The sequence below is a fragment of the Camelus ferus genome, chromosome 13, assembly GCF_009834535.1.
Source record: "Camelus ferus isolate YT-003-E chromosome 13, BCGSAC_Cfer_1.0, whole genome shotgun sequence".
Classification (NCBI taxonomy): domain Eukaryota; kingdom Metazoa; phylum Chordata; class Mammalia; order Artiodactyla; family Camelidae; genus Camelus; species Camelus ferus.
Window position 1 is genome coordinate 3,585,997 of NC_045708.1, and position 26,234 is coordinate 3,612,230.

At 53.7% G+C, this 26,234-nt stretch overlaps 1 protein-coding gene across 1 annotated transcript in view; it reads right to left on the reverse strand.

Moving 5' to 3' along the window:
• The window catches only part of NPHP4 (nephrocystin 4), a 102,935-nt gene that overhangs the window by 52,883 nt on the left and 23,818 nt on the right, over positions 1 to 26,234 (reverse strand). Inside the window, 6 exon segments of the mRNA XM_032495045.1 lie at positions 5,267 to 5,449; positions 14,229 to 14,355; positions 15,396 to 15,577; positions 16,933 to 17,069; positions 23,967 to 24,122; positions 26,143 to 26,207. Coding sequence (XP_032350936.1) covers positions 5,267 to 5,449; positions 14,229 to 14,355; positions 15,396 to 15,577; positions 16,933 to 17,069; positions 23,967 to 24,122; positions 26,143 to 26,207 — 850 coding nt within the window.

A 26,234-nucleotide genomic window follows, 5' to 3' on the forward strand; every position in this document is an offset into this window, starting at 1 on the left:
TTCTCGAAACTATTTTGACTTTTCTAATTCCTTTGCTTGTCTACATAAAGTTTAGAATCAGCTTGTCTGTATCTACCAAAAAACAAAGTCATGCAAGAATTATGATTGAAACTGCATTAGATCTAAAGATCAATTTGAGGAGAATTTTTATCTTTATTATGTTGAGTCTTCCGATTCATAAAAATGCTGTCTCTCCGTTTATTTAGGTCTCCTCTGACTCACCTTTGAGTTACCAGTGAGAATGACATTCAGCAAAAGGAATGTTTTTCAGTTTTCAGCACACAGATCCCGCACCTGAGAGGACAGCTTTGTAAATAATGCTATTCTTCAGATTTTTGCTTTCCAACTGTATATACTTTGTTAGTATATAGAAATACAATTGATTTTTCTATCTTGACCCCCTGTTATATCCTCCAACCTCCCTAAACTCCTTTGTTTATTGTAAGAGTTTCTGGTAGATTCCTTGAGATTTTCTGTGTAAAAAATCATGCACAAAATCATCTACTTTGGTGAATGTTCTGTGTGCACCTGAGAAGAACGCGTGTCCTGCTGTGCTGGGGGAGTGCTCTGCAAAGGCCATTCAGCTCCAGCTGCCTGATGACCCTGTCCAGGTCTTCTGTATCATTGGTGATTTTCCATCGACATGTTTATCGTTTACTCCAAGAGGAGTGTTGAAATCTCCAACTGTAACTGTGAATGTGTCTATTTCTTCTTTCCATTCTATTAGTTTTTTGCATTTTGAAACTCTATGTTAAATGCACACACTTTTAGGATTGCAAGTCCTTTTGGTGAATTGACTCTTTTATCATATGAACACCTCTCTCAATTCCTAGAAATTTCCTTTGCTCCAAAGTCTGCTTTGTCTGGTATTAATATAGCTACTTCGGTTTTCTTTTGATTCGTGTCTGCGTATTTTTCCATCCTTCTGTTTTAACTTACTACATCATTATACTTGAAGTGAGTTCCTGGTGGACAGCATATAGTTGGACCCTGGATTTTTATGCCACCTGGCAATTTCTGTCCTGAAGTTGGTGTGCTCAGACCATTTGCATTTCACGTAATTATTGGCGTGTTTGGATCCAGGACTATCATTTTATAATGTGCTCCTTCTGTTTTTCATTCCTGTTTCCCTTTTCCTGCCTTATTTTGAATTATTCCACTTTGTCTATTGAGTTTCTTTACAGTCTTATTTTTAGCAATTGTTCTTGTGTTTACAAGGTAAATATTTAGCTTTTCACAATCTACTCAAAATCTGTGCTTTATTACATCAGGTGGCTGTGGAAACCTGATCACCGTGCAGGTCTCTTTACCCTCCCCCTTCACATTATAGTTGTCTTACCTATTACACCCACAAAGCTTAAGGATCCTTAAAAACCCAGACAGTGTTGTAATTTTCGCTCCAACCATCAAATATGTTTTAAAGAACCCAGAAGGAGGAGAATGCTGTACTGTATTCATCGCTTCCGTTGCTCTCTCTTCATTCCCGCTGTGCCAAGTTTCCGTGTGATATCATTTCTCTTCTGTCTGAAGAAATTCCTTCACTATCTCTTAGAGCATGTCTGCTGCCAATGAATTCTCTTAGTTCTCGTTCATCTGGGAATGTCTTTATTCCACCCTCATTCCCGCAGGGCTTTTGCTGGATTCAGAACTCTCGATTTTGGGGTCTTTCCGTTACTGCTTTTCGAGTGTTGCTCTGTCTCCCTTCGGCCTCTGTGGTTCCTGCTGAGAAGCCCACAAGCATGCAAATGATCGTGTCTTTGTAAGCTCTGCACCACTCTTCTACGGCCGCCTTTAAGGCTCTGTCTTTACTTTTCAGCAGTGCGATTAGGCTGGGTCTCCGCGTGGATTTCTTTGCATTTATCTCCAGGTCCACTGAACCTCTTCAGTCTGTAGGTTTAAGTCTTTCACCAAATTTGAGAAGTTTTCAGCCATTATTTCTTCAAATTTTTTTTTCACTGCATTATTTCTCTTCTGCTGGGACTCTGACAGCACAGGGGTTCGTGCATTATCTCGCAATCATTTTTCTCTCTGTGGTTCAGGCTGGATAAACTCTAGTGACGTTTCTTCAAGTTCACAGACTGTTTCTTCTGTCATCTGCACTCCGCTATTGAGCCCATCTAGTGAATATTTTATTTTGGCAATTTTATTTTTCAGTTCTAAAATTTCCTTCTGTCTCTTTGCTGAGACTTTGTGTCTTTCCATTTGTTTCAAGAGGGTTTGCTCTGATTTACCAGAGCATCTTCACAGGGCCTGCTTGAGAGTCTTCATCTCATCACTCCGACACTCGTGTCGTCTCAGCGTTGCTGTCTGCTGGGTGTCTTTTCCCTTACGTTGAGATTTTCCTGGTTCTTCGTCTGTCAATTAAGTTTAGACTGTATCATGGACACTCTGAATAACACAGTACAAGACTCTGAGTCTCATTTAAATCCTACGGAGAATGTTACTATTTTTGTTTAGTCAGGAATCAACCCAGTTGGGTTCCAGTCCGTTTCCAAGCAGCCTCCTTGGGCTGTGGTTTCAACACCAGTTCCCCCTTCAAAGTCTGTGAGTGCTACTCGGAGCCCCCCTGCACGTGGTCCGCCCGGCGGGCAGCTCTGGGACTGGGCGGCGCTCCACCCGTCGTCCAGTTCTCCAAGTCTGTGATACGCCATTCGGGGTCAGATTCAGGCACGTGACGCTGGGGGTCACCTCCGCATTTCCTGAACAACTTGACGGGGTGCTTTCCAAGCCCCTCCCTCCCCAGGCCGCCTCAGATCTTTCCAGTTTCCTGGGGCTCCCTCTCCAATCCTCTGGCCGGACCCCATGCTGCTGCACACCTCTGGTGACAGCGCCTGAATCCAAGGCCAGGCTTGGCGGGGACAGAGTGGGATTCCCTTTAAGTGCAGCACTGTACAAAAGAGCTAAAGTTCTCAGCTATCACGACTACAAGTCAGTATAAAATTTCCAAAATTGATAAACTAAGAAATAGCAGTAGAAGCATAATATTTAGAAAACAAAGTAAATGCCACATGTCACAGCTAAGAATGGAAAGTGGCTGCCTCTGGAGATACTTATTTTTTAAGTGAATTATTTGCTCAAGGGAAGACTACAGTTGTTTAGGAAAAAATATATAATTATAATATACTGCTTACTTTCATAGTAAATGACACAGATATAATCACCATGTAACATAAACCCTCAAATTTTCTTAGCAAAAATTTATGGGGTGTTGATAATATGTATTTTTTTCCCTTTGATTAATGTCCGTCATGCCCACTCGACTTTAAGTTCCCTGGGATTAGACTTTTCCTAAAGTAGATACTGGTGCTCAATAAAAATTCACTGAATGAATGAGACAAAGAAAGTGACTGGGACACGGGCAGAGACTAGGCTCACCTCGGTGTCCACCCCTCTGACTTGGCGATGCCAGCACTGCTGTGCGAGGCAGGGCACACAGGAAGATCCAGGAGTGCTTTTAGAGAGCAGGACACTGAATCAAGTTTGCGGCCAGTGGTGGTGGGTGATTTTAGGTAATTAAATCTGCTGAGAGTCATGGACCTCACCCGGGGGTGGTTCTGCCCTGAGAAGAACACATTCAGCAGTGTCTGCACACACGCAGGCTGTCAGAGTCAGGGGGCTGCTGGTGGCATCTGGTGAGCAGAGGCCAGGGGTGCTGGACACCCTCCAACGCCCGGGACAGACCCCACAGCAGGGGATCATCTGGCCCAAAGCACTGAGAGCGCTGAGTTTGGGAAACCTTGATTAGAAGTGATATCCCTTGAAAGAATGGTGGTATGTGATCTATTTGTCCTTAAGACAGTCAGACCTTCACAACACCTTTGCTCCAATACAGCTGACACACTTAAAGAGTGAAGGAGACGTAGTGGCCTGAGAAGACTAACCTTAAACAGAATAAGTATTTATTCACATATAGAGAGAGGAAGAGAGAGAACAGCCATGGTTTCAGGATTTCCAATGGCGAGTTTATAATAAGGGCTCCAACCAGACCACGTAGGAAGGCAGCAGAGTGCGGTCCCCTAATGAGGGCCATTCCTCATAATAAGAGAAGCTGCACCATCAGCTGCCCCTTTCTTCAGGTCCCCTAAGCATAATCCAAATCATAAATAATGACACTGGAAATAACATCTGCCACTAGCGTCAGCACCCAGGTGACACACTGAAGCAGCAGGCATGGTCCCTTTACCTAAGAAAAATGGGACAGTCGAGTGCTAAAAGGCTCCCAGTCGCACTGCTGAGACAGGACGGGCACGATTCAGGAAGGTGAGCAGGGCATCAACAACGTGCCCGGCAGAAGTCCTGCCAGGACACATCGGCGTCAGGAAGGACTTGGGACATCGGCACGGTGTCTGTGGCAGCCAGGGATCACTGCTACCTGCCTGGCAAGGCCACCAATGGGCCAGGGGAGGCCGGGGGAGACGCCTCACACACACACTTCCAGTGGCCCTGCCCCACTTTTATTAACTTTTTATACTGGGCTTCAGAGAAAGCTTCATTTCAAAAATGGGGTTTTTTTTTTAAACCCTGCTTTGGTCCTTCCCCTCTGGACACAGCAAGACAGAGTCGAGGTCCAGCAGGCGCGAGTGATGAGCCGCAAAGACCAGCCCGGGCTCGACACCGACCACCCAGCCCCACCCCAGCACCTGTGCACACGAGGTGCGGCCTCCCCCCGGGGCACCACACCGTTCCAGAGGGCTTTTTTTTTTAACTTATTTTATTTTTTAGCTTTTTTTCCAATGGAGATACTAGAAATTGAACCCGGGACCTCATGCATGCTGAGCTAAGCCCACTTCCCCCCAGAGGGCTTTTTAAAAAGACACACAGCACAGAAGTGGGTCTCGTGGTACCGTGTGTACAAGTAAGAGTCACAGGCCCCGCGGGTCACCTTGAGAGGCTGACATGTAAGCAGAGGCATCATAAGACCCCAGAAAAATCAGCCTTGGTAAGTCCACAGGCGACCATGTCTCAGCGAACACACCTATTTTTTTGGTTTTGAGAGGGGTGGTTTGGGTGGATAATTAGGTTTGGTTTTTTTTAATGGAGGTCGTGGGGACTGAACCCAGGACCTCGTGAATGCTAAGCATGCGCTCTACCACTGAGCTACACCCTCCCCACCGAACACACTTGTTTTTCAAAGGCAAATACATGACATGAAAAAATAGTGCTCATGAAACATCTGCAAATCTGTGAGCTTCTGGTTTTGAACACGCGTGAACTTGCTAGAAGGTCCTAAAAAACAATCATACTTACGGAGTATCTATCAATTTACCTCTTCGGAGCTCATGCTGGCAGGGGGCACCTTATAGACCAGACAGTGTGAGGGGCTGGGCCGGACCCCACCCTGCAGAGGTAGCATCGCCCTCCCAGAGCTGGCCTCCAGCGCGGGGCTCCAGACCGCCCAGCGGACCGTGTGCATACACGCCAGGTTGGACAAGGAGGTGGCCAAGGCCGCCTAGAACAGAAACAAAGCACGTCAGTCACGGCAGGGAGGGTGTAGCTCAGTGGCAGAGCGCACGCTTAGCACACACAAGGTCCTGGGTTCAAACCCCAGGACCGCCTCCAAACATAAATCAACAAGTAAATCTAATCACCACCCCCGGCCAAAAAACATATTAAAAAGCACATCGGTCAGGAGTCATCACAAAGCCCACGTGAGTGGGGGGAAATCAACAGGGCTTTCCTGGTAAAATCCCACTACAGAGCAGCGCAGCAAGGCCGGGGACAGTCAGTCCCTCTTGCGAGAGAAGGAACCGTCACAGGAGGGGCACGCGGCATCGCATCAGTGGCTCAGGAGGGCAGGGAAGCCAGCATCCTGTCCTGAGACCCCGCCAGCCTAACCAGGCCCCAGCGCCACCCGTGTGACTCCTCCTCTCCCCGCAGGATCTCCCTGCAGGTCTGTGAGCACTCTGCACCTGGCCAACACCCACCCAGACCTGTTAGTGAAACACGAGTGGCGGCGCTGTGCGTCAGTGACCAGAGGCCCTGGGAAGCAGTGAAGAGCACACGAGGGTACACAGTGCGGGGCTATCAGCACACATTCTCCCAGCACAACCTCCGGGCGGTGCGGTCTGCACAGGCAACCTGGGCCTCCACCCCCAGAGCCGCAGGGGGCAGACGTCTGCTGTTTGCTGTTTAAGTCACTCAGTATACGGCATTCTGTTACAAAGAGCAGACTAAGATGACTAAGATGTCTGGTCCAGAAAAGCCAGGGACAAGGCGCACAAAAAGACAAAGGACAAACCGGGAGGGGACCCTGCAGTCATGTCTCAGATAAAGAGAGAGAGTGCCCTCTGTGTACAACGAACTCTGAACATCCGATGAGCAGGTGCAAGGACGCTCCCAAAAAATGGACAAAAGACATGAGTAGACTCGTCACACACATGAGAACACATTCAGCCTCACTGATGGTCAGAGAAATGTAAATCACACCCCTGTGACACCACTACCCACCCGTCGGATCAGCAGAGTTCAAACCCTTGACGAGGCAACCACAGGGGGGCCTGTGGGGAAAGAGGTCCCCCAAACACCACCAGTGAGTGCAGGGCACCAAGCAACCCCTCTGGAGAACCTGGACAGCGTCTAACATAACAATGCACACGTCTACCCTCCGATCCAGCAAGCCCACTCCCGGGAACTCGCCCTGAAGACACGCCTCCCACAGCACGGAAGTGCACGCGCACAAGACCACCCGCCTCAGCATCACGCACAGCTGCAGGATGCTGGAAACCATCCAAGTACCCAAGGGACTAAACTGCAGCCCACGGTGGAGCACGTGCAGCTGGAGAAAGGAGTGAGGGGCGCTCCGTGGATGCCGGGGACGGCCAGGCTGTGCTGGCGCCGTGAGAAAAGCAAAGTGCGAGGCCGCACGTGCACAAGTCTGCTCCCTCTGTGTACAAAGCGGAGCAGAGACAACACCACACACCTGCTATCTTTGCAAAAAGCAACCCAGGAGGGAGGGGCCCGGAGCAGCAGAGCCGGCTCCCACCAGCACGCTTCTCTCAGGTCACTTTTTGGCGGAGCTTTGACTTTTAAAACCGTATTTGTGTTCTGTATATTAAAAAAAGGAAATGAAATGAAATCAGTAAGGATGGGTGGGGAAATAGCTACAAAACTGAAAGCAAACAGGGACAGAAGGGCCCGACTTGTGTTCAAATGAACAGCCCGACCAACAGGAGGGGCGAAGCCGAGAGACCCAGGACCCCTCTCTGGCCACGCCCCTCGGTGCCGGCAGCGAACGCACCCTGAACCCTTTGCAGTAGGTCTGTTTTTCATAGCGGCACGGATGAAGCCAGTCTGACATTACTGTAGATGTGTCCTAGGACTGGGCATCCGAGTGGCTTGTGCTGATGGTGCTGGAAGCCAGGGTTCCCCGTGGAAGGAGAGGTGCGGACGCGGAGGTGAGACCCAGGGAGCCCTGCCGGGTGGATGGGGCTCAGCAACAACCCGGTTCCCGAGCCGTGCACGCGGCCCAGATGTGTGTCCATGCGTGCGTGTGTGTGTAAGGACTGTGAGCGCACGTGTCCCAACATGTGCGCACGTACGTGCATGTGCGTTTCCACGTGTGAAGTGTCCCAGTGCTGTCCACTGAGGGGGCATAGAAACAAAGCCAGTCCCAGCGCCCAGACCCAGACTCTAACACGTCCCCCTTTACAGAGAACCAGGGCTCATCAAAGCCAAGGAGGTCTGAGAAACTGTCACAGTCCAGAGGAGCCCGCGCCGGGGTCCTGGATGGGGTCCCGGGGCAGACAAGGACATCAGGTGAGGGGATTCGACCCGTCTGGACTTCGGGTGGTAACAGCACAACAGGAGACATGCATACCAACGACGCTAACGGCAGGGAGCCTGGGGCGGTCCATGGGATCTCTCCGCACTATCTGCACAGCTTTTCTGTAAGTCTAACCTTTCCTAAAATAAAAAGAGTTTTAGAAAAAGGAAGGGGTGGGACACCACAGCTCCTCACAGACGCAGCTGACCCCAGGGCTGGAGCCTCCCGAGCCAGAAAGTAAGGAAATGCTCAGAAGACAAAACACGGGGGAGGACGCCGCGGGGGAGGACATCACGAGGACACAGCCTGAAGGGACTCTGGCTACACACGGGGCAATCTGAACACCAGCCTGAGTAGGGGCGGAAATTTTAAAAACACCCACATCAGCACGGACTCAGTGGCCGAATCAGTCCACCCGCCCACCCGCGGGGGAGAAGGGAGGGTCCTGGACAGGAGGCAGTGGTGGAGGGAGGGCTGGAGCTGGAAATCTCCACTCCGACGGGGGCGGCAGCCACGGACGCCGATCTAGGGGGACCCTGGGGTGAGGAGCTCCCCACAGTTTGCCGATTAGTTGCAAGGAGGAAAACGGGAACTCGACAGTGGAGACATCACACGGCACCTGACCAGAGGATCAAAATTAACCAGGCCAGTGAGGCACAGAGGGGCACCACAGCCCCCGTGAGACCCTGGGGACATGCCTCACTCCCGGCGTTCCGGCGGGGATGTACAAACTGACCCCACCAGGAGGAAACATGGACGAATCCTAAATAGGAACTTTCTTTCTAAAACACTTTTTTTGTTTGTTTTTTTCATTTTTAAATTGTTTAAAATCTGTTTTTTGTTGTTTTTCTAAAACACTTTTTAAAGAAGAGAGACTACGGTATAAAAAAATATAATCATTAAAAACGAAGAAAGGCTGTGGAACTGTTCCGGGTGTGACCCTGGAACTGATGCCGTGTGATCCTGCACTGGGTCCTGGACTGGACAGGAGTGCAGAGGACACGGCGGGACAGACGGGCAGAACTGGAACACGGCGGGGAGAGGGGGGCACGGACCCGATGCTGAGTGACCTGAGGCGGCCCCTCACGGTGCTTTCACAGGGGACCCTGTTACTGAGAAACACACACAGAGGCACGTGAGCGTGGTGTCTGCAATTTACTCTCAAATGGTTCAGAAAAAACACGTGTGTGAGTCTACACACACACCCACACACACACACCCCCACACACACGCGCAGGGAGGGAGGGGGGCAGAAACGTGAGGAAGTAAATGCAAACGAAGCAAATGGGGCAAATGTCAACAGTGAGTGAATCTGGACCAAGACTCGACCGGGGTTCTTTCTGTTTCTGCAACTTGTCTGCAAGTTTTTAAAGAAATAAAGTCCTACTCTGCCTTTTTTTAAACAAAAACCAATGCTAAGAAAACGAAAAGGCAAGCCAGAAACTGAAAAACAGGCATAGTCCACCCATCCCACAAAGGACTTAGATCCAAAATACATGAAAGAAACTCCCACCCACGCCCAGGAGAAGATAGACACCCCAGCGAGGCGGCGGCCACACGGCAGGGCAGGCTAGCAGCGGCCAGCAAGCCCCGGACAGGAGCGCGGCAGCACTGGGCACCCGGGAGACGCACATGAGAGCCGCAGCCACAGCCCTGAGAGCGGCCAACGGTAACCCACCAGCAAAGCCAGGCGCGGTGAGCACGCGGGGACAGCAGGCTCGCAGCCGAGCCGGTGCCGCCGCTCTGGACAAGCCGGCATCCCGAGAAAGCACGTGCCTATCTGTGCAGAGACCCAGCAGCCCTGTTCCATGGCGTCTCCCAGAGAGAGAAAACACACGTCCACAAAAGGGCCTGCCCGGGAGTGCTTCACTCACAAACTGGAAAGGCCCACCCCCAGGAAAGTGAAGAAACAGGCACAGGACAGAAAACTCAGCAATAAAACGAACGACCACAGGCGCGAACGTGCACATCGCTCCGCTGGACGAGAGCGATGCAGGCGCCCGCACGTGGTCTGCGCTACTCCACGCAGGTGAGTGCAGAAACAGGCAGAACCGACCTGCAGCTGCAGTGGGCTGAGCGACGGCCCCCAGAGACACCAGGTCCTGGTCCCCAGAACTTGCCAAGTATGACTTTATCAGGTAAAGGGGTCTTCTCAGATGGGATTCAGCAGAGGATCGTGGGCAGGAAAGACCCTCCCGGACCATCTGTATGAGCCCTGAACAATCCCGAGTGTCCTTACAGGCGGAAGGCAGAGGGGGCTGGAGACAGACAGAGGAGCAGGCGCGGCCAGGATGGAGCAGAAGAGATGTGACGATGCCGGCCTTGAAGACTGGGGGCACGGGGATGCGGCCACAGCCAAGGACCGCGCAGCCCCAGGAGCTGGAAGAGGCAGGAAGGAGCCTCCCCTACAGCCTCCAGAAGGGGCACGGCCCTGCCCCCACCTTGTCTCCAGCCCAGGGAGCCTGGCTTCAGATCTCTGGCCTCCAGAGGTCTGTCGTCCTGATCCATCCAATTTGTGGTCATTTCTTAAGCAGTCACTGGAAATTAAGGAAGTTTCTAAAGATAAAAACCCCACCAGCAGTTGCCAATAGGGGGTGGGAATGGACTGGAGGGGACAGGAGGGGACTTCTGGATCTGGTTCTGCATCTGTACTGCAGTGGCGGTGACACGGTGACCCATTAATCAGGACTCACGCAGTTAGCAGACGTCCGTCTAGGTCACCACAGGTAAGCTTCGCTTCAAGAACAAAACTATCACCTGAGCCCCTGACATCCTGGGGACCAGACCCCTCCTCGACTTGCCAGATGGAAGAGCCAGCAGAGCCACCTTCTGTTCAGCTGGACTGAACCCAGTTTCTGTTCCCAGTAACCGTCAGTCTCCACTGACACCTACAGAGGCGTGTATGTGCACACAAAGACAGCTCAGCACCGCGCAGGTTCCCGCTCCCCGCGCCCAGGATGACTCCCCGCCTCGCTCCCCGCGTGGGAGGCATCCGCGTCATTCTGATTCCACAGGAGGTCAGGGGCCCACAAGGGGGCACGCTGCTGGAGCGAGAAGCGAGACTACAGAGGACGCACCGCAAGAGGGAAGGAAGGGCGCTGCCGAACACAGGACCACGGACCAACGTGCCGGGCAGTCACCAAACTAGTAACCGGGAGGGGGAGTCCTCCAGACCACTCCCCGAGGCGGGGTCAGGAACCACCCTCGGGAATAAATCTTCAGCTGGTTCCCAAAGTGAAAACCTGACAAGGTTTACAAGGAGGGGACAGTTACAGAAGCGCCTTTGCCTGTGGCAGCCCACTGTCCCCAGTCGTGCCTCTAGAAGAAACAGAAGAGGAACCCAGCTCCGTGTTTAACCAGAGACCCGTGCGTCTACAGAGCAGAAGGAGCCACAGCCACGGCCTGGGCCTGGAGGGGAAGCCGTTTCCTCCTTCTCCCCAAGGAACCAGCACCGACAGGGCGACGCGAGGCACCGCCGGGCGGCGTGCTGGGGCTCACATCACTGAATCAAAGGGGAGCTGCTTCGCTGCGGGAAACACCAACTGAGGCACCGGAGTCGGAGATGTGAGGCTCAGCGCACCTTCAACTCCTGGGCCAAAACCAGACCGCAGCTGGTTTGAAGGCCCGCAGTGGATGAGACCTGGAACCGGGCAGAACTGAGCTAAACAAAGAAGTGATGGAGACGAAGAACAGCCTCCTTCCAAAAGTCAGGAGGGGCTCTGGGAGGACGGCAGAGCGGGAGGCGCCAGGAGCCCCTCCCGGACGACACCTGCACGGGCAGGACCGTCTGATGTGATTATTTTGGAACTCTGGGGACAGGGCAAGAACTGGACGGTAACTTGTGGTCAACGTGGTTAAGTTTACACCTCTGGCTGCTAATCCGCCCAGAGACATCAGTGCTGAACAACAAAATCACAAGACACGCAGAGAAACAGAAGAGAGCGGCCCATTCAAAAGAAAACCGCAGTCAACAGCAACTGGCCCTGAAAGCCACTAAGGGCGGGTGTGCTGGACAAAGACCTTAAAACTAAGGTCTTAAAGACGCTCAAAGAACTAAAGGAAGATGTGGAGAAAGTCAAGAAAACTACGGGTGAACAAGATGGAAATACCAATAAAGAGACAGAAAGCCTCAAAAGAAATCCTGAGCTGAAAAGTGCAGTAACAAAGAAGACGCAATTAGGACTGGAATTTGCTTCAAAATAAGTCAAAATGGGTTGTGCGAGAGGGTGTGGACAAAACAGAACAGTCCATGAGGTGGACGACTGCTGAAGTTACACAGGGTGCACTTTACCATCTCTGTTTATGCCCAGAACGTCCATCAGAGAGGTTTTTAAAGGAACGAGAAGGGAGAGAGGAATTTGCAGGTAAATTGTCAGTAATGGTCTATGAGGGGGGCGAGAGGGGCGGCAGCAACCCACCCTTCCCAGGGCTGAGCCCGGACCTTGAACTGATGGAGACAAAGAAAAACCCCCTGGGGCCTCGTCCCCTCCCAACTCCGGGGACGCTCCCAGGGGAGGGAAGAGGGCCCACGCGGCACCACCAGCATTGTTCTCACCTCCACGCGACCTGTCCGCGATGGGAGTGCCTGATTCAGGGTTCACCCCAGGAATGCTTAACCCATTTTCACTGTTCCACGGGGCAAGTAATTTGCGGGGAAAATCACTTCTTGCCCCGGAACATTTCCTTTCCAGATTACGCTGAGGAAAGTACACTTGATGACGGTAAAATGGAATCCAATATTCCGTGTTAAGATAAACCCCACATCAGAAAGAACTGATGAGCTATTACACAGCCACACTCCAAGAGCTCCACAGAGCAGCAAGGCACGGGACCCACCTGCCGGTGCTGAAGCATTTCAGTGAAGACTTACAAAACCGGGGGGAGGGTATAGCTTGGTGGCAGAGTGTTTGTTTAGCATGCATGAGGTCCTGGGTTCAATCCCCAGTAAGTAAGTAAGTATTCCCCCCCCAAAATTCCCAAATTTAGTAAAACAAATGTTTTTAAAAAAGAGTTCAGTAATAACTGTGTCATGTTAGACATAGTCGTTTCAGCATAAAGATCAAATTAGTGGGGAGGGTATAGCTCAGTGGTAGAGTGCATGCCTAGCACACACAGAGTCCTGGGTTCAATCCCCAGCACCTCCACTAAAAAACAAAAACAAATAAACCTAATTACCTCCCCCCCAAAAAAGGTAGAAAAAATAAATTTTAAAAAAAAGAACAATTAAAAAAAACAAGCAAATTGTAATTACCATCCTGGAGGGGACATAACATAAAGAAGTAGAGAGTGACATGGAGCCCCCACACAGCTCCTTCACTGGCTCCCTCTGTGTCAGCCCTCCCCAGGGCTGAGGCTGCCCCCGAGCCCATTAACATCCCCCTCAAGGTGGCCGCCAGCCCCAGAAGCCCCATCCCTCCTGCTTAAATCCCACCCAAAAGTGTATCAGCATTTTAGCCGAAAGTCCTGGTAACAAAGAAAGAAAAGCAGAGCTGGGCACGCCAGCTTCAGCAGAACCACGCTGACCGTGTGCTCGGCGCTGACCAGCGTCCCTGCCCCGAGACGCTCACCTGATGGGGACTCTGAGTCACACGCCCTGAGGTGCGGGCATTGCGGAGGTCAGCCACGCTGGCACAGGAGATCACTGCCCGGCACCCCATTCTCCCTCCAAAGGCCCCCCAAGGCGGCTCTTGGTCCTCCACTCCTCTGTCAGCTGCACAGTGACGCAGGCAGACTGACCACCACGGAGGGTGTCTTGGCCTTTTTAAAATTTTTACTTTGGGGGGGCGGTACTTGGGTTTATTTCTTTATTTATTTTATTTTATTTTTTAGTGGAGGTGCTGGGGATTGAACCCAGGACCTCGTGCATGCTAAACACACGCTCCACCACTGAGCTATCCTCTCCCCCTACTTTTTAATTTTTAATTTACTTGTTATATTGATACCTGCTTTTTCAGACAAAAAAATGGAATCTCGAGAGTAGCATGTTTTGGTTTTCCAGAGAACCTGGATCAACAATGTACATGACGCCTCTTTATTACGCTTCCTACGGCTGAATCCTGTGAGCGCTCACGCTCGGCTGTGGTACAGACCCAGAGTCCACTGCAGGAAACATTCACCTCTTGTGCGGATTCAAGCTTTACTGTGCTTATTATCATTTGAAAAATACATTCAAATGGCCTCATCTTTCAAAATACATATTGATTTGATAACTATGAATAAATGCCATTAGGATGCACAACGCCCCCTGAACTATTTATCCCATCAGCCAGCAGAACGCACTCTCACCGTCAAGAGGGGAAACAATCACAGCAAAGCTATCGCTAGGAAGTGTTTCCTACAACCATACTCCACGCTCGTTATCCGGGCTGCTAATAATGACTGCACAGCTTATTTAAGGGAAAAAATGTCAATGGCGACTGTGCGGAGCCCACGCCAGGAGGGACCCGAAACAACCCGAGGGCCTCACGTTGCCGTCCGCTCCCGCCGGGCTGTTAAACGCGTACTCCAGCTGGAAGACGATGGTGAACGCGGGGTGACGGACCATCTCTGGGAGTCGGAGGCGGCTTCTCAAAACCAGAGCCTGGTTCCCGGAGCTGGGCCAAGAACACAGGGAAGGGGCAGGTCAGGCGGTGGCTCCCGCCGCCCAGCTCATCCGCTCAGGGACCGGGGCACCAGGCACTGCTGGTGCAGTGAGTCCCCTCCAGAGCAACGCCACCCACCTCTTCTGTGTGCCTGGCCCCCAAGGTAATTCCCCAGGCAGAGCCTTTTTTAGATGCTACAATCAACTCCCTCCCAAAGTGCCAGCATTCGTGTCTGGAGGATGGAAGTCTCCTGGAGGCTCCCCCTCCTCCAGGGCCGGCCTCTGGTGCCCCGGGGAGATGTCTCTGATTCTGCTGTGAGAAGCACAGGACCGGACAGAGTGACAGACCTTCCTGCCCCCGGTTCTCCGTCATGAGAAACAGATCACAGGGCACATCTGGAGGAAAGCGTGTCTCCACAGCTGGAGGCACCAGTCATGCCAAGGCCAAACTGTCAGCACGAAAAGGGGACCGTCCCAAGCTCACAACACTGAGGCCTGCTCCTAACGGAGCAGAGGCACCGGGAAGGACCCAGGGGGTGAGCGCACGCCTCACGTGCAAGAACCACCTCCTTCAGCCGCAAGTGGCAAAATACCCTTCTTTCTTACGGGTGAGTTGTGTTCCATTACACATCTCTGCTGCATCTGCTTTATCCATTCGTCTATTGACGTGCACTTAGGATGCTTGGCAATATAAAGAATGTTGCTGTTAATAGTGGGGTGTATGTATCTTTTTGAATTAATTCTTGTTTTGTGGTTGGCTTTATTCCTTTGATAACTACGTAAGTTTAAAAAGCTAAAGCTCTAAACGTTCTTAGAAAAATGAACAGTACGCATATGCAAATTTTTAAATATGTGCAGTACATCATGTATATGTATTTACATACAATATATTCCATATGTGCAGTCAAATTGTAACAGTTCTACCTAATAAAACTGAAAACTGAAGAAAAAAAAAAAGAACAACCTCCTTCCACTGTGACCCCAGGTAGGTGCCCACCCACACCTCCGGGCTCCACATGGGCTGGGACTTGGGACGCTGGCAAAAATAAATACCTGGCCTTCGAAGAAGAGCCCACTTTGCGGCTGAAGCTGGCAGAGCGCGTCAAGGCCACCTCCATCTCGGGCACCAGCACCAGGACCTGCGGCCTCTGCACGAAGCCCAGCCCGTTGTGCACGCCCACGCGCAGGCGCCGCTCCAGGATCTCCAGGGCACTGCCGTCCAGCGGGCCGTCCGCCTGGGGAGAGCACGCAGCGCAGAGTAAGGCCCGCGCAGGTGGAGCCTAGAGGGCACAGTCCGATCAGAACGGCCGGCCCTCGGGTGTTTTCAGGTAGCCCGGGGTCCTCTCACCAGCACGACCCTGCAGGGTGACACGCCCCTTAGACGCCTGAATCACCCAACTCCTGCTCTAGGTTTCCAGGGTTGAGCTATAAGTCTCAACACGCAGCAAGCTAGCAACCAGGGGCTCCTCCGGCAGGACCTGGGGCGTCAAGGTGCAGGAGCCCGGTACCCCCAGAGTCAAGGGCAGGCTGTGACAGAAGCACCTGGGGGCTGAAGCCGGCAAGCTGCAATGCCTCTGCCCTCCCCCAACTCGGACACTGGAGACGTGGGGCGGAAGGGGCCACAGGAAGAGGAAGCATACTTAGGCAGTAAGTCATAAACCAATAAAAATGGAATCTGCCCCAAAGTGGGCACTGGATATTAAAGTGTTTCATCTTACCAAAAAAAATGCACAGACGCCCTAACAAATGAGCAAGGATACTCCTCCAGGCCATTACTGTTGATTAAATTATGTGATTGTTGCAAGATGATCCCTGAATTTTCACATTTTCTTCATGGCCCATTAATCATGCTGAACGAACCTCAATTCAGCCCATTAGTCTTTGAGTAATGAAAAGAAAAGGATGGAGACAAGCAAGTCTCCGCCCGCTGGACAGGACCAGACGTACAAAGACAGTAAAAACACAGTAAAGTGACTTTTATGGGAACATATAAAATTCAACAGCGACGCTCTTAAACACCTCCGGCCTCCGGCAGCAGCCCCCGAGCAGGAAGGAAGCGTGCTCTGCTGCCCTGCGCCCCTCTGCTCGGAGTCTGCTCCACATGAGGCCCCGTCACACGGAGCTGCATTTTCAAGAACGGACGGAGAACACCTCCAAGTCTGTCTCGCTCGTGGGAGTGTGTGTGTAATTAATAACCTGCGGACTTCACAGGCCACCAGGATGGGCACCGTCCTCAGAAGCGCAGGTTAAAGACCACAGACACCCTGAAAATGTCCTTTGTAAATGCACATTACTTTACGGTTTCCCTACGCTACTGGGAGGTTAATTCACGCTGAAGTGAGGACTGACTAAGTTGCGTCGAAGCTGACGTTGGTTAATGTCTCGGGATAACAGCAACTCCGTCAGCATCAAGGTTAAGACAGTGGCTCGAGTGTCCCTGTTGAGCCGCAAAGAGGAAAAGGCAGGACCAAGGGCGTCACAGCGGCTGCACCGCCCACCTCGGCGGCTCAGGAGGCCGGCAGCGTCCCCAGCTCTGCCGGCCGCGGGCACCTCCGCGGCTCAGACGAGGGGCCCCGACCCGAGACTGTACCTCCCGGCAGTGGTCGCCGATCAGCAGCTCCAGGAGCTCCTCTTCGAACTTCTCGAGGGAGGGGTAGAGCGTGAAGAACAAGTCGTCCAGGTACCACGTGAGAGGCTTCTGAAGGCGAGGCTTTCGGAGGGCGTCCCCTGGACAACGAGAGGCAGAGATGGAGGACCCGCGGAAACAGCCACCCAAGGGTCCTCTCATCCCCCCAGGTCCGGGCCACGGGCATTGCCCAGACAGAACTCTCAAACAGAGCCCAGTTCAGTTCAGACCCAGACGCGAAACTCATCAGACAAGTGCAAATTCGGTTCCGGGTCCATATTCTACCCCAAACCTGCTCCAGGAGCAGACCTTACCACCCAGAGCACACGGGCTGCCAGACACGGAGGGACAGCTGGTCCCAACACTCAGCTTCTCCAGCAAGAGCACAGCCCACGGTGTCAGCTGTCCCTGCTCCACGTTTGCCCTGAACCATCTGGAAGCGTGCAGGAATTCGCATGCACATGGCCCAGTGATGAGCAGAAACACCGGCCGGGCTGGCGCCCCGAGAGGAAGGTCCCGCCCCTGCAGACATGCGCCCGGCTGAGCGCTCCATGGGGACAGAAAGGGACAACGACCCCCGGCATCGAGCCCAGCGCCTGCACCGAGCAGGTGCGTGGAGACTCGGCCGTGAGAGGGCAGAGTCTCGTCTGTTTGGAGAGGCCTTCTCCACAGGCTCTGGAGCAAAGGCCGACACAGGCGGAAAAGGGCAAGGCCAGCGGCTTCCCTGCAGACACAGCCCCCAGGGTTCTGCCTCCTGCATCCCCATCATCGTCATCTTTCTGGATCTGGTCCTCTCTGTCTCTTTCTAAATTTTTATGACTATTTAAATATTCAGGTACGCGGTCTTAGATTTTAAAAGCCAATTCCAAAGTTTAAAAAAAACATTCAACTGACGTAAGACTCAGTGCTGATGAAACTACAGTGAAAAGCACACTGTCCTGCTGGAAGCTTACACATCAGCACAGCTAAGAGGCAATCTCCTCTTCACCTCTGTAAGTATCAGGAGTCTTAAAAATATCCCTGCCTACCTTCTGTCCCCGTGATGCCACCTTTGAACCTATTTAGTGGAACAATCCACCATGGAAGTGGCGCTTTCAGGGCAAGAATACTCACTAGAACGTTATTCACAACAGACAAAAATAAGAAGCCACCAACTGTGCAAGAGGAGGAGAAAGTTAATCCACTGTTCATTCAAAATGAGAACAAAAATCATATCGTCAAAGATAATTTAATGATCGAAAAATAGTCATGATATTGCAGGTGGAAAGGACAACATACAACACTGTGTATTAGTCCATTTGGCGACAATTTTTATCTACAATATACGCATTTACATGCATACGTGTGTATCTGCAGATAGTAATCACGGATTGTTTATTTCCTTCTTCATAGTTTTCTATATCTTCCCATCACAAATATGCATTAGGTTTGATACCTCTGAGAAAGTTTATGTACTCCTGTCATACTTTTTAAGTGTCTAAAACAGGTCAGTTGCTGAATCGGAACCAATTAAAAGCGCAAGTATCATGACTCACAGAAGCCAGAAGGTGGGAACAACCAGTGTCCACCGACAGATGAGCAGGGGAACAAAATGCGGTCCAACCACACAACAGCGCATCATCCAACCTCAAGAAAGGAAGGAAATTCTGGCAGCTGTTACAACGTGGATAAACTCCGAGGACTTCATGCTGAGTGAGACGGGCCAGCCACAAAAAGACAAGCACTGTACGATTCCATTTACCCGAGGTACCTGAGGTCCTCAAATTCAGAGACAGAGAGTGGAATGGAGGCGGCTGGGGGCGGGGGGCCTGGGGGTCAGCATTTAAGGTTCAGAGTTTCGTTCTGCAGGATGAGAACGTTCTGGAGTTGGAGGGTCCCACAATGACGTGCGTGTGCTCAACCCTACGGAAATGCAGGCTTAAAAACAGGTGGAACAGCCCATTTTAGGGTATGTCTATTTTACCACAGATTTTTTAAAGTGCAGAAATATGGAAAATGCAACCTTCCTTGAAAGGGTCAAGCGAGCGTCTAAAGCACACGCGGAACTGGGAGCCTCCCGCGGAGAGACGGGGAGAGGGACAGGTGGGCAAGGCTGAGGGGTCCGCCTCCCCCACCACAGAGGCAGGAAGCCCGAGGCCCCAGACGGTTCCCGCAGGGTATCAGGGAACACGGGCAGAAGGCCTCAGAGACCCCGAGGAGCCCCAGACGCCGGCCCGAGAGCGAGCAGAGTGTGCAGGGGGAGGAGAGGGAAGCGGGCTGGGGGGCCAGAAAGGGTGCTTGTCATCCCCTCACTTTTGCAGACTCCAGTACTTTTTATTCTGCAAGTTAATTCGTGTGTCTGCAACACAGGGCAAACAGGGACACATCTCCCTGAGGGATTTCGGTGTTTTCGACACACGACCTCTGCCTTTTTCCGGGACCCTGAGCCGCACGCCCCGTCCCTGGCACGTGCTCACTGCTTTAAAGCCCAGATGGGCTCATTTGCTGGTTACCAAGTAATCCCTCTGCTCTGGGTCACGGGTACACTGTTGGCCAGAACAGGTGGTCAAAGTCAAGCGGTCCAGGTCTCTACGGGCAGTCACGGGGGCGGGGGGAGGGGCAGGCTCCCTGTACCCCTAGTGAGACCCCCCTCAGCTCCTCCCCCACCCCACACGCAGCCTTGACGCCATCAGGACCACCTCACCCTGCTCCCACACCGACCAGGCTTCCATCACAGCCCGGGGAGCTGGGCCCCCCAGGACAGCCCACCCGCTCGTCCCCGGGCCAGAGAGCAGCCCAGGGGCATGCCCACGGAGCACACTGGGGAGAACACACTGGCTGCGTCCGGCGCCCTCTCCCCTGACTCCTGAGCTGAGCAGCAAAAACACCGGACCCCGAACGGACTCCCCTGCCCAGTTACCCGCTCACCTTCCCTAACGTCAAGTCCTGTTTGCTACAAAAGCACAAACGGGAAATGAATGTCCCTACGCGCCCTCCAACAGGAGACGGATCAGACCTCCTGGACGCTCCGCGGCGGAGGGCAGCCACCGGGTCCCCGGGTCAGAGGAGCCTCCTCGGCTCAACTTAAGGCAGAACCTTCCCGACGGAGGCACAGCAGCTCACGTGGCTGGGCTCCTCCTGTGTTCCCGGGGCTGTGCTTTACCCACCCATCCCATTTGCTCCCCAAACTCGTCTCTCGGGCAGATCCTGCTAATGTCCGCAGTTTACAGAGGAGACAGCAATGGCAGAGGCCTGGACAGGTCAGGAGACCCCCGGGTCACACGGGGCCGGGAGCGGAGCCGGCCCTCACCACCGCCGGCCTCAGGGCTCTTCCCCAAACATCCAGCTTCACCCACTGAGCAGTTTGACCACCTGAAATTGTCATTCATTCATTCATTTATTCATTCATTCAGCCGACCAGCATCAGTGGCCAGGACACCAGCTGCCCCAGCAGCGCTGACCTCCCAGGGTGGAGGACTCTCGTCCCTTGTGCTCTGCAACTGGGTCCTGCTTCCACTGACTGTTGCCAAGTCTCTGGGTGGAGATGCAGTTGCCAACAACGGCACTGCCCCTGCGGGAAGACGGACCCCTTCACAGTGATCCGTTCTCTTCTGAGACTCCCACAGATGTGCTGCAGAGAAAACGGGCGTTGCTGGCGCTTTTAACAAGCAAGAACCCCTTCCCAGGGACATCCTTCAGGGAAGCGCCTGGAAGTAGCCCCAGATGCCCGAGGAGGTCACGCCAGCCGCTAGCCTCCTGGGACACAGATCTCCAGCTGAGATAGCTCAAGCACCAGAGGGCACCTCACAAGACAAGAAGACTGCAACGGCGGCAGAATGAAAACGTGATTTGGGAGCAACTTAGGCAGGAATGGCTGTGACCTTGAGCTGGTCCACATTTACTCTAAAACCCCTGCTCCTGCCTGGGGTGCCCATGGTTAGACCTGCGGTCTGCCCTCGCCCACACTCGTCCCGGGAGATGGACCGACTCTGCACCAGGAGCCCCGGGGCTCACGGCATCCGCTCTACAACAACAAACAACAACAAACGAATTAATGAATCAACGAGTATATAAAAGCTATACACAAGCTGTTAGCACTGGTTTTCTCTGGGGAGTGAGGCTGGAAGGGAAAACTTTTAGTTTTCCTGTATTTATTGAATAAAGAGTGTGTCATTTTAAACTGTGGCCTTGTCCAAGAAGCTGCTCAAGGAAAAACTGCCCAGTCATTCTCAGCTTGAAAATGACTTAAAAATTCAATCCTCACGCAATGAGTGCGAATCAAAGTGGGGAGATGGACAGGAGACCCCAGGCTGGGTCGCCGTCAGGGTCCCGGCTGTGATGCGCCCAGTTTGGGGGAGACAGGGAGGGGGTCCCTGGACCGCGCTGCCCCACTGCTTGTTAAGACCGCGTTGTGAACCTGCAATGACCTCAGTCAGCGCCTGAATTGAAAACAGCTCACTCCTCCCACACTGTGGCATTTACAAGTGAACAAACGTCCACACCCCAACAGGCACTGAAATAAAACCAAACCCTCCTCAAGTCAGACCCGTGACTCCCACCCCGAAGCCAGCACCAGTCCCCGCCGGGGCCGTCAGGGCTAGAAAACATAATCCAGCAATGAAACTCTCTTTCAAGAGTGAGTCACAACAGCCTGTAAGATCCTGGGCAGAATTTATAACGGAGACAATGACCACTGTCGGGAAGCGGGCTCGGTGCCTGCGAGGCCGTGCAGCCGCCAGCGTGGCCCCCACATATCCGCGGGCCCCCGGGTGGTCTCGGGAATTGCAGGGAGGCTGCGTGTGCTCCCTTCTCCCCTTGAAGAGCGAGCGCATCTCCCGGGCTCCTGCCGGTGGGAAGGGAGTGCCCTCCACCCACCCCTCCTGCCAGTCTCTGGTCCTTTGTCTTTAAACAGCAACAATGTAAACTGTCCTTTGGCACCACCGCATCCCTTAAGTGTCCCAGCGACCGGCCACTTCTGAAAACACAAACTTCAGGACCAGGACCCGAAATCGTGCTCCTTTAACTCAGAACTCCTCTCTGTAACGCGACCCCCAGACATCCCCGTCCGACGTGAGACACAGAACAAAACAGGGCCTGTCTGGGCGCCTGGGCGTCTCCCTCACCTCCAGGAGGGACGCAGAAGCAGGTCCGAGCCACGCGTGTGTACTGTAATGTTTTATGTGCAGTTCTGCTGACTCCCACTGGCAAGTCACAAAGTGATGGACACATTCAGGCCCCAAGAACATTCTGTTTAAATACCCAGAAACCCAGGTGGGAGAGAGCCACAGAAGCTGACTTCCATGCAGGCGCATCTAGGCTCCTAATAGCCACGCAATTGGAGCGGTACCCACAGGGCCTCCCTGACCAGTGGGCGGGGGCTCAGATCTGGACTCAGGCCTGCACATTCTCTTCATCAGTCCCAACAGCAAAACCATGAGGCTCTCTCTCTGCCTCCTCGTGACTCTGCCTCCTCCTTCCTCTTGGGAGAACACAGGCACGTTACAGAGGCATAACACCCCCTACACAGGACACTGGGGACTTAGAGCTCAGAGGCCCAGGGCAGATCTAATCCTGGGACCCCTGGGAATTGCTCCTGTTCACAGTTAATTTATCACTTCCCGTGTATCATCGTCTCTTTCTGAGACACTGGAGAAACAGTGACCTTGTGATGGTGACAACCACCGGCCCAGGAATTCTTGAACTCAGATAACAAGGTCTGCGCCCCAGCTGGCCCGGAACACCCAGGGACATCATTACCGAGACAACCACACTCCGCCTGGGGCTGAGCATCTGCCTTCTCTTCTCGGTCCTGAGGGTTTCTGTTCTGAACCAAACACTCAGCACCTCAAAGCTTTCCTCCCCAGCTGCTCACACCTGGACGGGAGCAGGGAGCCAGCCCATCAAGACAAGAGGGCCCAGCAGCGCCAGGTGGGGAAGGCCGGCGTGCTCCCTTCTGCACTCTTCCAGACGGCCAGACGAAAAGCCCCTAACAGTGCCCAGGAAGAGCACAAGGCTGAGAGGTGAGGCCCAGTCAGCAGGACCCAAGAGCAGAGCGACCCCCAGCAGCGCTCACGTGGCTGGGAAGGGTTAGCACACACTCACCAGGAGAACCGACTTCTAAAGCACACCAGGACACAGCCCTGAGCCTTGCACCTGAGTTTCAGCTCCAACAGAGCGAGCAGCTTCACGCACAGTAGGAAAGGCAGAACGGCCCTGAGTGTCCACGGACAGGCAGTGCAGTCCATCCGCACCCTGGGGCACCACTCCGCCCTCCAAAGGAGGACATTCCAACTCGGGCAGCAGCACAGAGGAAGCTTGAGGACATCACGCCGAGTGAAACAGACCAGTCACAAAAGGACCAAAACTGTAGGATTCCACCTCTGCGAGGTCCCTAGAGAGTCCCTTCACAGGGACAGAGTGGAGAAGGGTGGGGGCCGGGGGCTGGGGGAGGGGAGAATGGGGTATGGTGTTTAATGGGGACAGCGTTTCAGCTCGGGAAGATGAAAACGTTCTGCAGACGGATGGTGAACATCCTTAATGCCAATGAACTGCACGCTGTAAAACAGGTTAAAATCATACACTTTATGTTATGTCTATTTTACCCCAATTAAAAAATAGCAATAATCAAGGCACTGATCCGGGTCCAGTAAAGACAAGGTCCAGCAACAGAGGTCTTCCTGGCACGGTCGTCAGACACGAACGGCGGCCCTATGGAAGCACTTCCCGAGGAGGAAGACAGAGCTGACTGGAGGGATGTGAGGCAGAGACAGCACTGTCGCCATGCTTCCCCTCCCCTCCCCCTCCCCCTCCCCTCTCCCTCCCCATCTCCCTCCCCCTCCCTCCTCCTCTCTGTCCTTCTCCTGTTCCCCCTCCACCTACCCCACCTCCCCCACCTCCCCTACAACTACCACCAGGCCGTTCGCTGGGGATGCCTGGCCAGTGCACAACCCAATTCCTGCAAGGTCTGACCGGGAACTGACAGACCCTCACCCAGCGGACAGAAACAGAGCGGCCCTTACCGGCTTCTCCGTGGGCAGGAAGGAGCCCGGGTATCGGCTGCAGCCCAGACGCCAGCAGGTTCTCAGGGAGCAGGTGGAACACGGGTTCCAGGGCGGGGTGCGGCCTCAGCGTGTACTGCAGGCTGCAGTTCTCGATGAGGGTCATGTGCCTGTTTTCTGGGGGAGAAAAAACCTTCTCGCCTTCTCTGTCTCAGCTGGAACCAAGGCACCTTTGGTCAAACCAGACCAGAAACTGGGCACCCCACACAGAAACCCCACGGAAAAGAAAAGCCTTTTTCTGGGGAGACCAGGGAGTTTCTCTGTTAGTTCAGCCAAAGAGGAAAAGAATCCATCCCTAACAACTCTCTTGGTAAACTTGCAGCGAAAGAGACACCTGTTTTCACGCCAACGTGAGAAAATCTCTCCCGCTGACCTCCTCCCCCACAGCAGTGAGGGCCAGGCAACGCCTGCTCCCGGGTTCCGAGGGACCCAGAAGGCATGCTGGACCGGAGGCTGCCTCCCTTCCAGTCTCAGCCCTGCTTCCATCAGGCCCCACAACGAGCAGGACGAGGCTATGGGCCGGGGGCGGGGGGAAGGCAGACAGCAGCCACGCAGACAGAGCCCTGTCCTCCAGGAGGGGCTGCTCTTCCCCGTGGCACGCCGACACCCACGATACTCAGGAGAACGGGATCCGGACCCCAAGGAAGGTTTCAGAGGACGTGCTGGGGGAGGTGGGAGGAGGGACCGCGTCCCAGAGGAAGGGAGGCGCTCAGACACAGCACTCGGGGAGGCAGAGTGAAGGGCATCACAGAGGCCAGCGCAGGAAGGGGTACTCCCAGCCCCACAGGACCGCAGACACGCCCGCAGCACACTCCCACCAGATGGCCCACCTTGCTGCGCTTGATTTCTTGCTCTGACAGGGGCCTCCCCACCTCCTGAGGCATACCGTGTGATTTCGTAAGAAAAGAACTCAGTGTGCCCCTGCGGTGCGCTGAGGGGACTGCCCTCGCTCCGAGCCTTTTCCTCCATGCAGCACTTTCTGAGTTCTGAACCGCGTGGCAGCATTACCCACTCAAGAAAAATGCCCCTAAATTTTTGGAAATGTCCCTTGAGAAGATAAGCCAAGGTCCTCAGGGCAGTTCCTCCTCAGGCCCCCTTCACATGCCCACGGCCCCGCACACCCCCCACCAGCTCCCAGAACCGAGGACCATGTGCGGCTGCGCATGCTGTTCAGAAGGTGCTGACTCCAGGATGCTTCCGGAGGGGAAACGCTGACAAATTAATAATTACATTCAACTGAGAAATAATCTAAAAGCCAGTCTTTATCAATAAAATTAAGTTTCTGCAGGGGGTGGGTGGTAGAGCGCATGCTTAGCATGCACGAGGTCCTGGGTTCAGTCCCCAGTGCCCTCATTAAAAAACATTTAAGTTTCTGGCTGATTGATCCTCTATCATGAGATTTTCACCCAAGTCAGCAGGGAGTGGAAGGGGTGGGGTAGGCCTGAACTGGTAAGGCCGGCTGGGTGGCAGACACAAAGTTCCACCACGGAACCTGGGAGACACCTCAAAGGGACAGAAAGTCACCCCCCAAATAGACCTGCCTCCACTGCCTGCCCCCACCCCGTCCCCCAGGGCCAGCCCAGGGCCCCACGCTGGGCCTCTGAGATGGCCTGTGAACCCCTCCTGCCCGGTAGCTTCCCAGGGAGGCCAGCAGCCGGAGGGGGCCCACGTCCCTCCCAGCCGGCACCAGGGCTGCTTGGGGGAGACATCCCAGCAGCACCGCGGCCGCTCCCTGTCTGCCCTAGGCAGGCCACTCGGCCGCGGGGCCGCTCGTGGCAGGTGCTCCTGCAGAACGTCCCTCCTGTCAGGCAGCACTGGACAGCCTTGCCGTGTTGGAGATGACCCATGGACTTCAAAGGCGTCTGGTGACAGCCAGGGACTGGTGATGGACAGCAAACACCTGTCTCCCACGGGCCGTCCTCTCAAAGCCACACCCTCCTCCTGGGCTAGTGTTTCAGTCTTTAAATCAGGTCAACAGTCCAAGCCCCTGATACACATTCCCCCAATCTATTGACAACATAGCCAAGCTGGTGATGGCCCATCCCTGGGGGAGTTATAAGACAGGCAGGGGCTGCAGAGGACAGTGCGGGGCGGGAGGCGGGGAGGGGACCCGGGCCCGGCCCGGCCTGTCTCTTACGTTCGATGGGGTCCTGGAGAAGCGGGTGCAGGAGGGCTCTGGGGCTGCCGTGATATAGTCTCAACCTGCAAAACAAGACGGGCGTCTGCCTC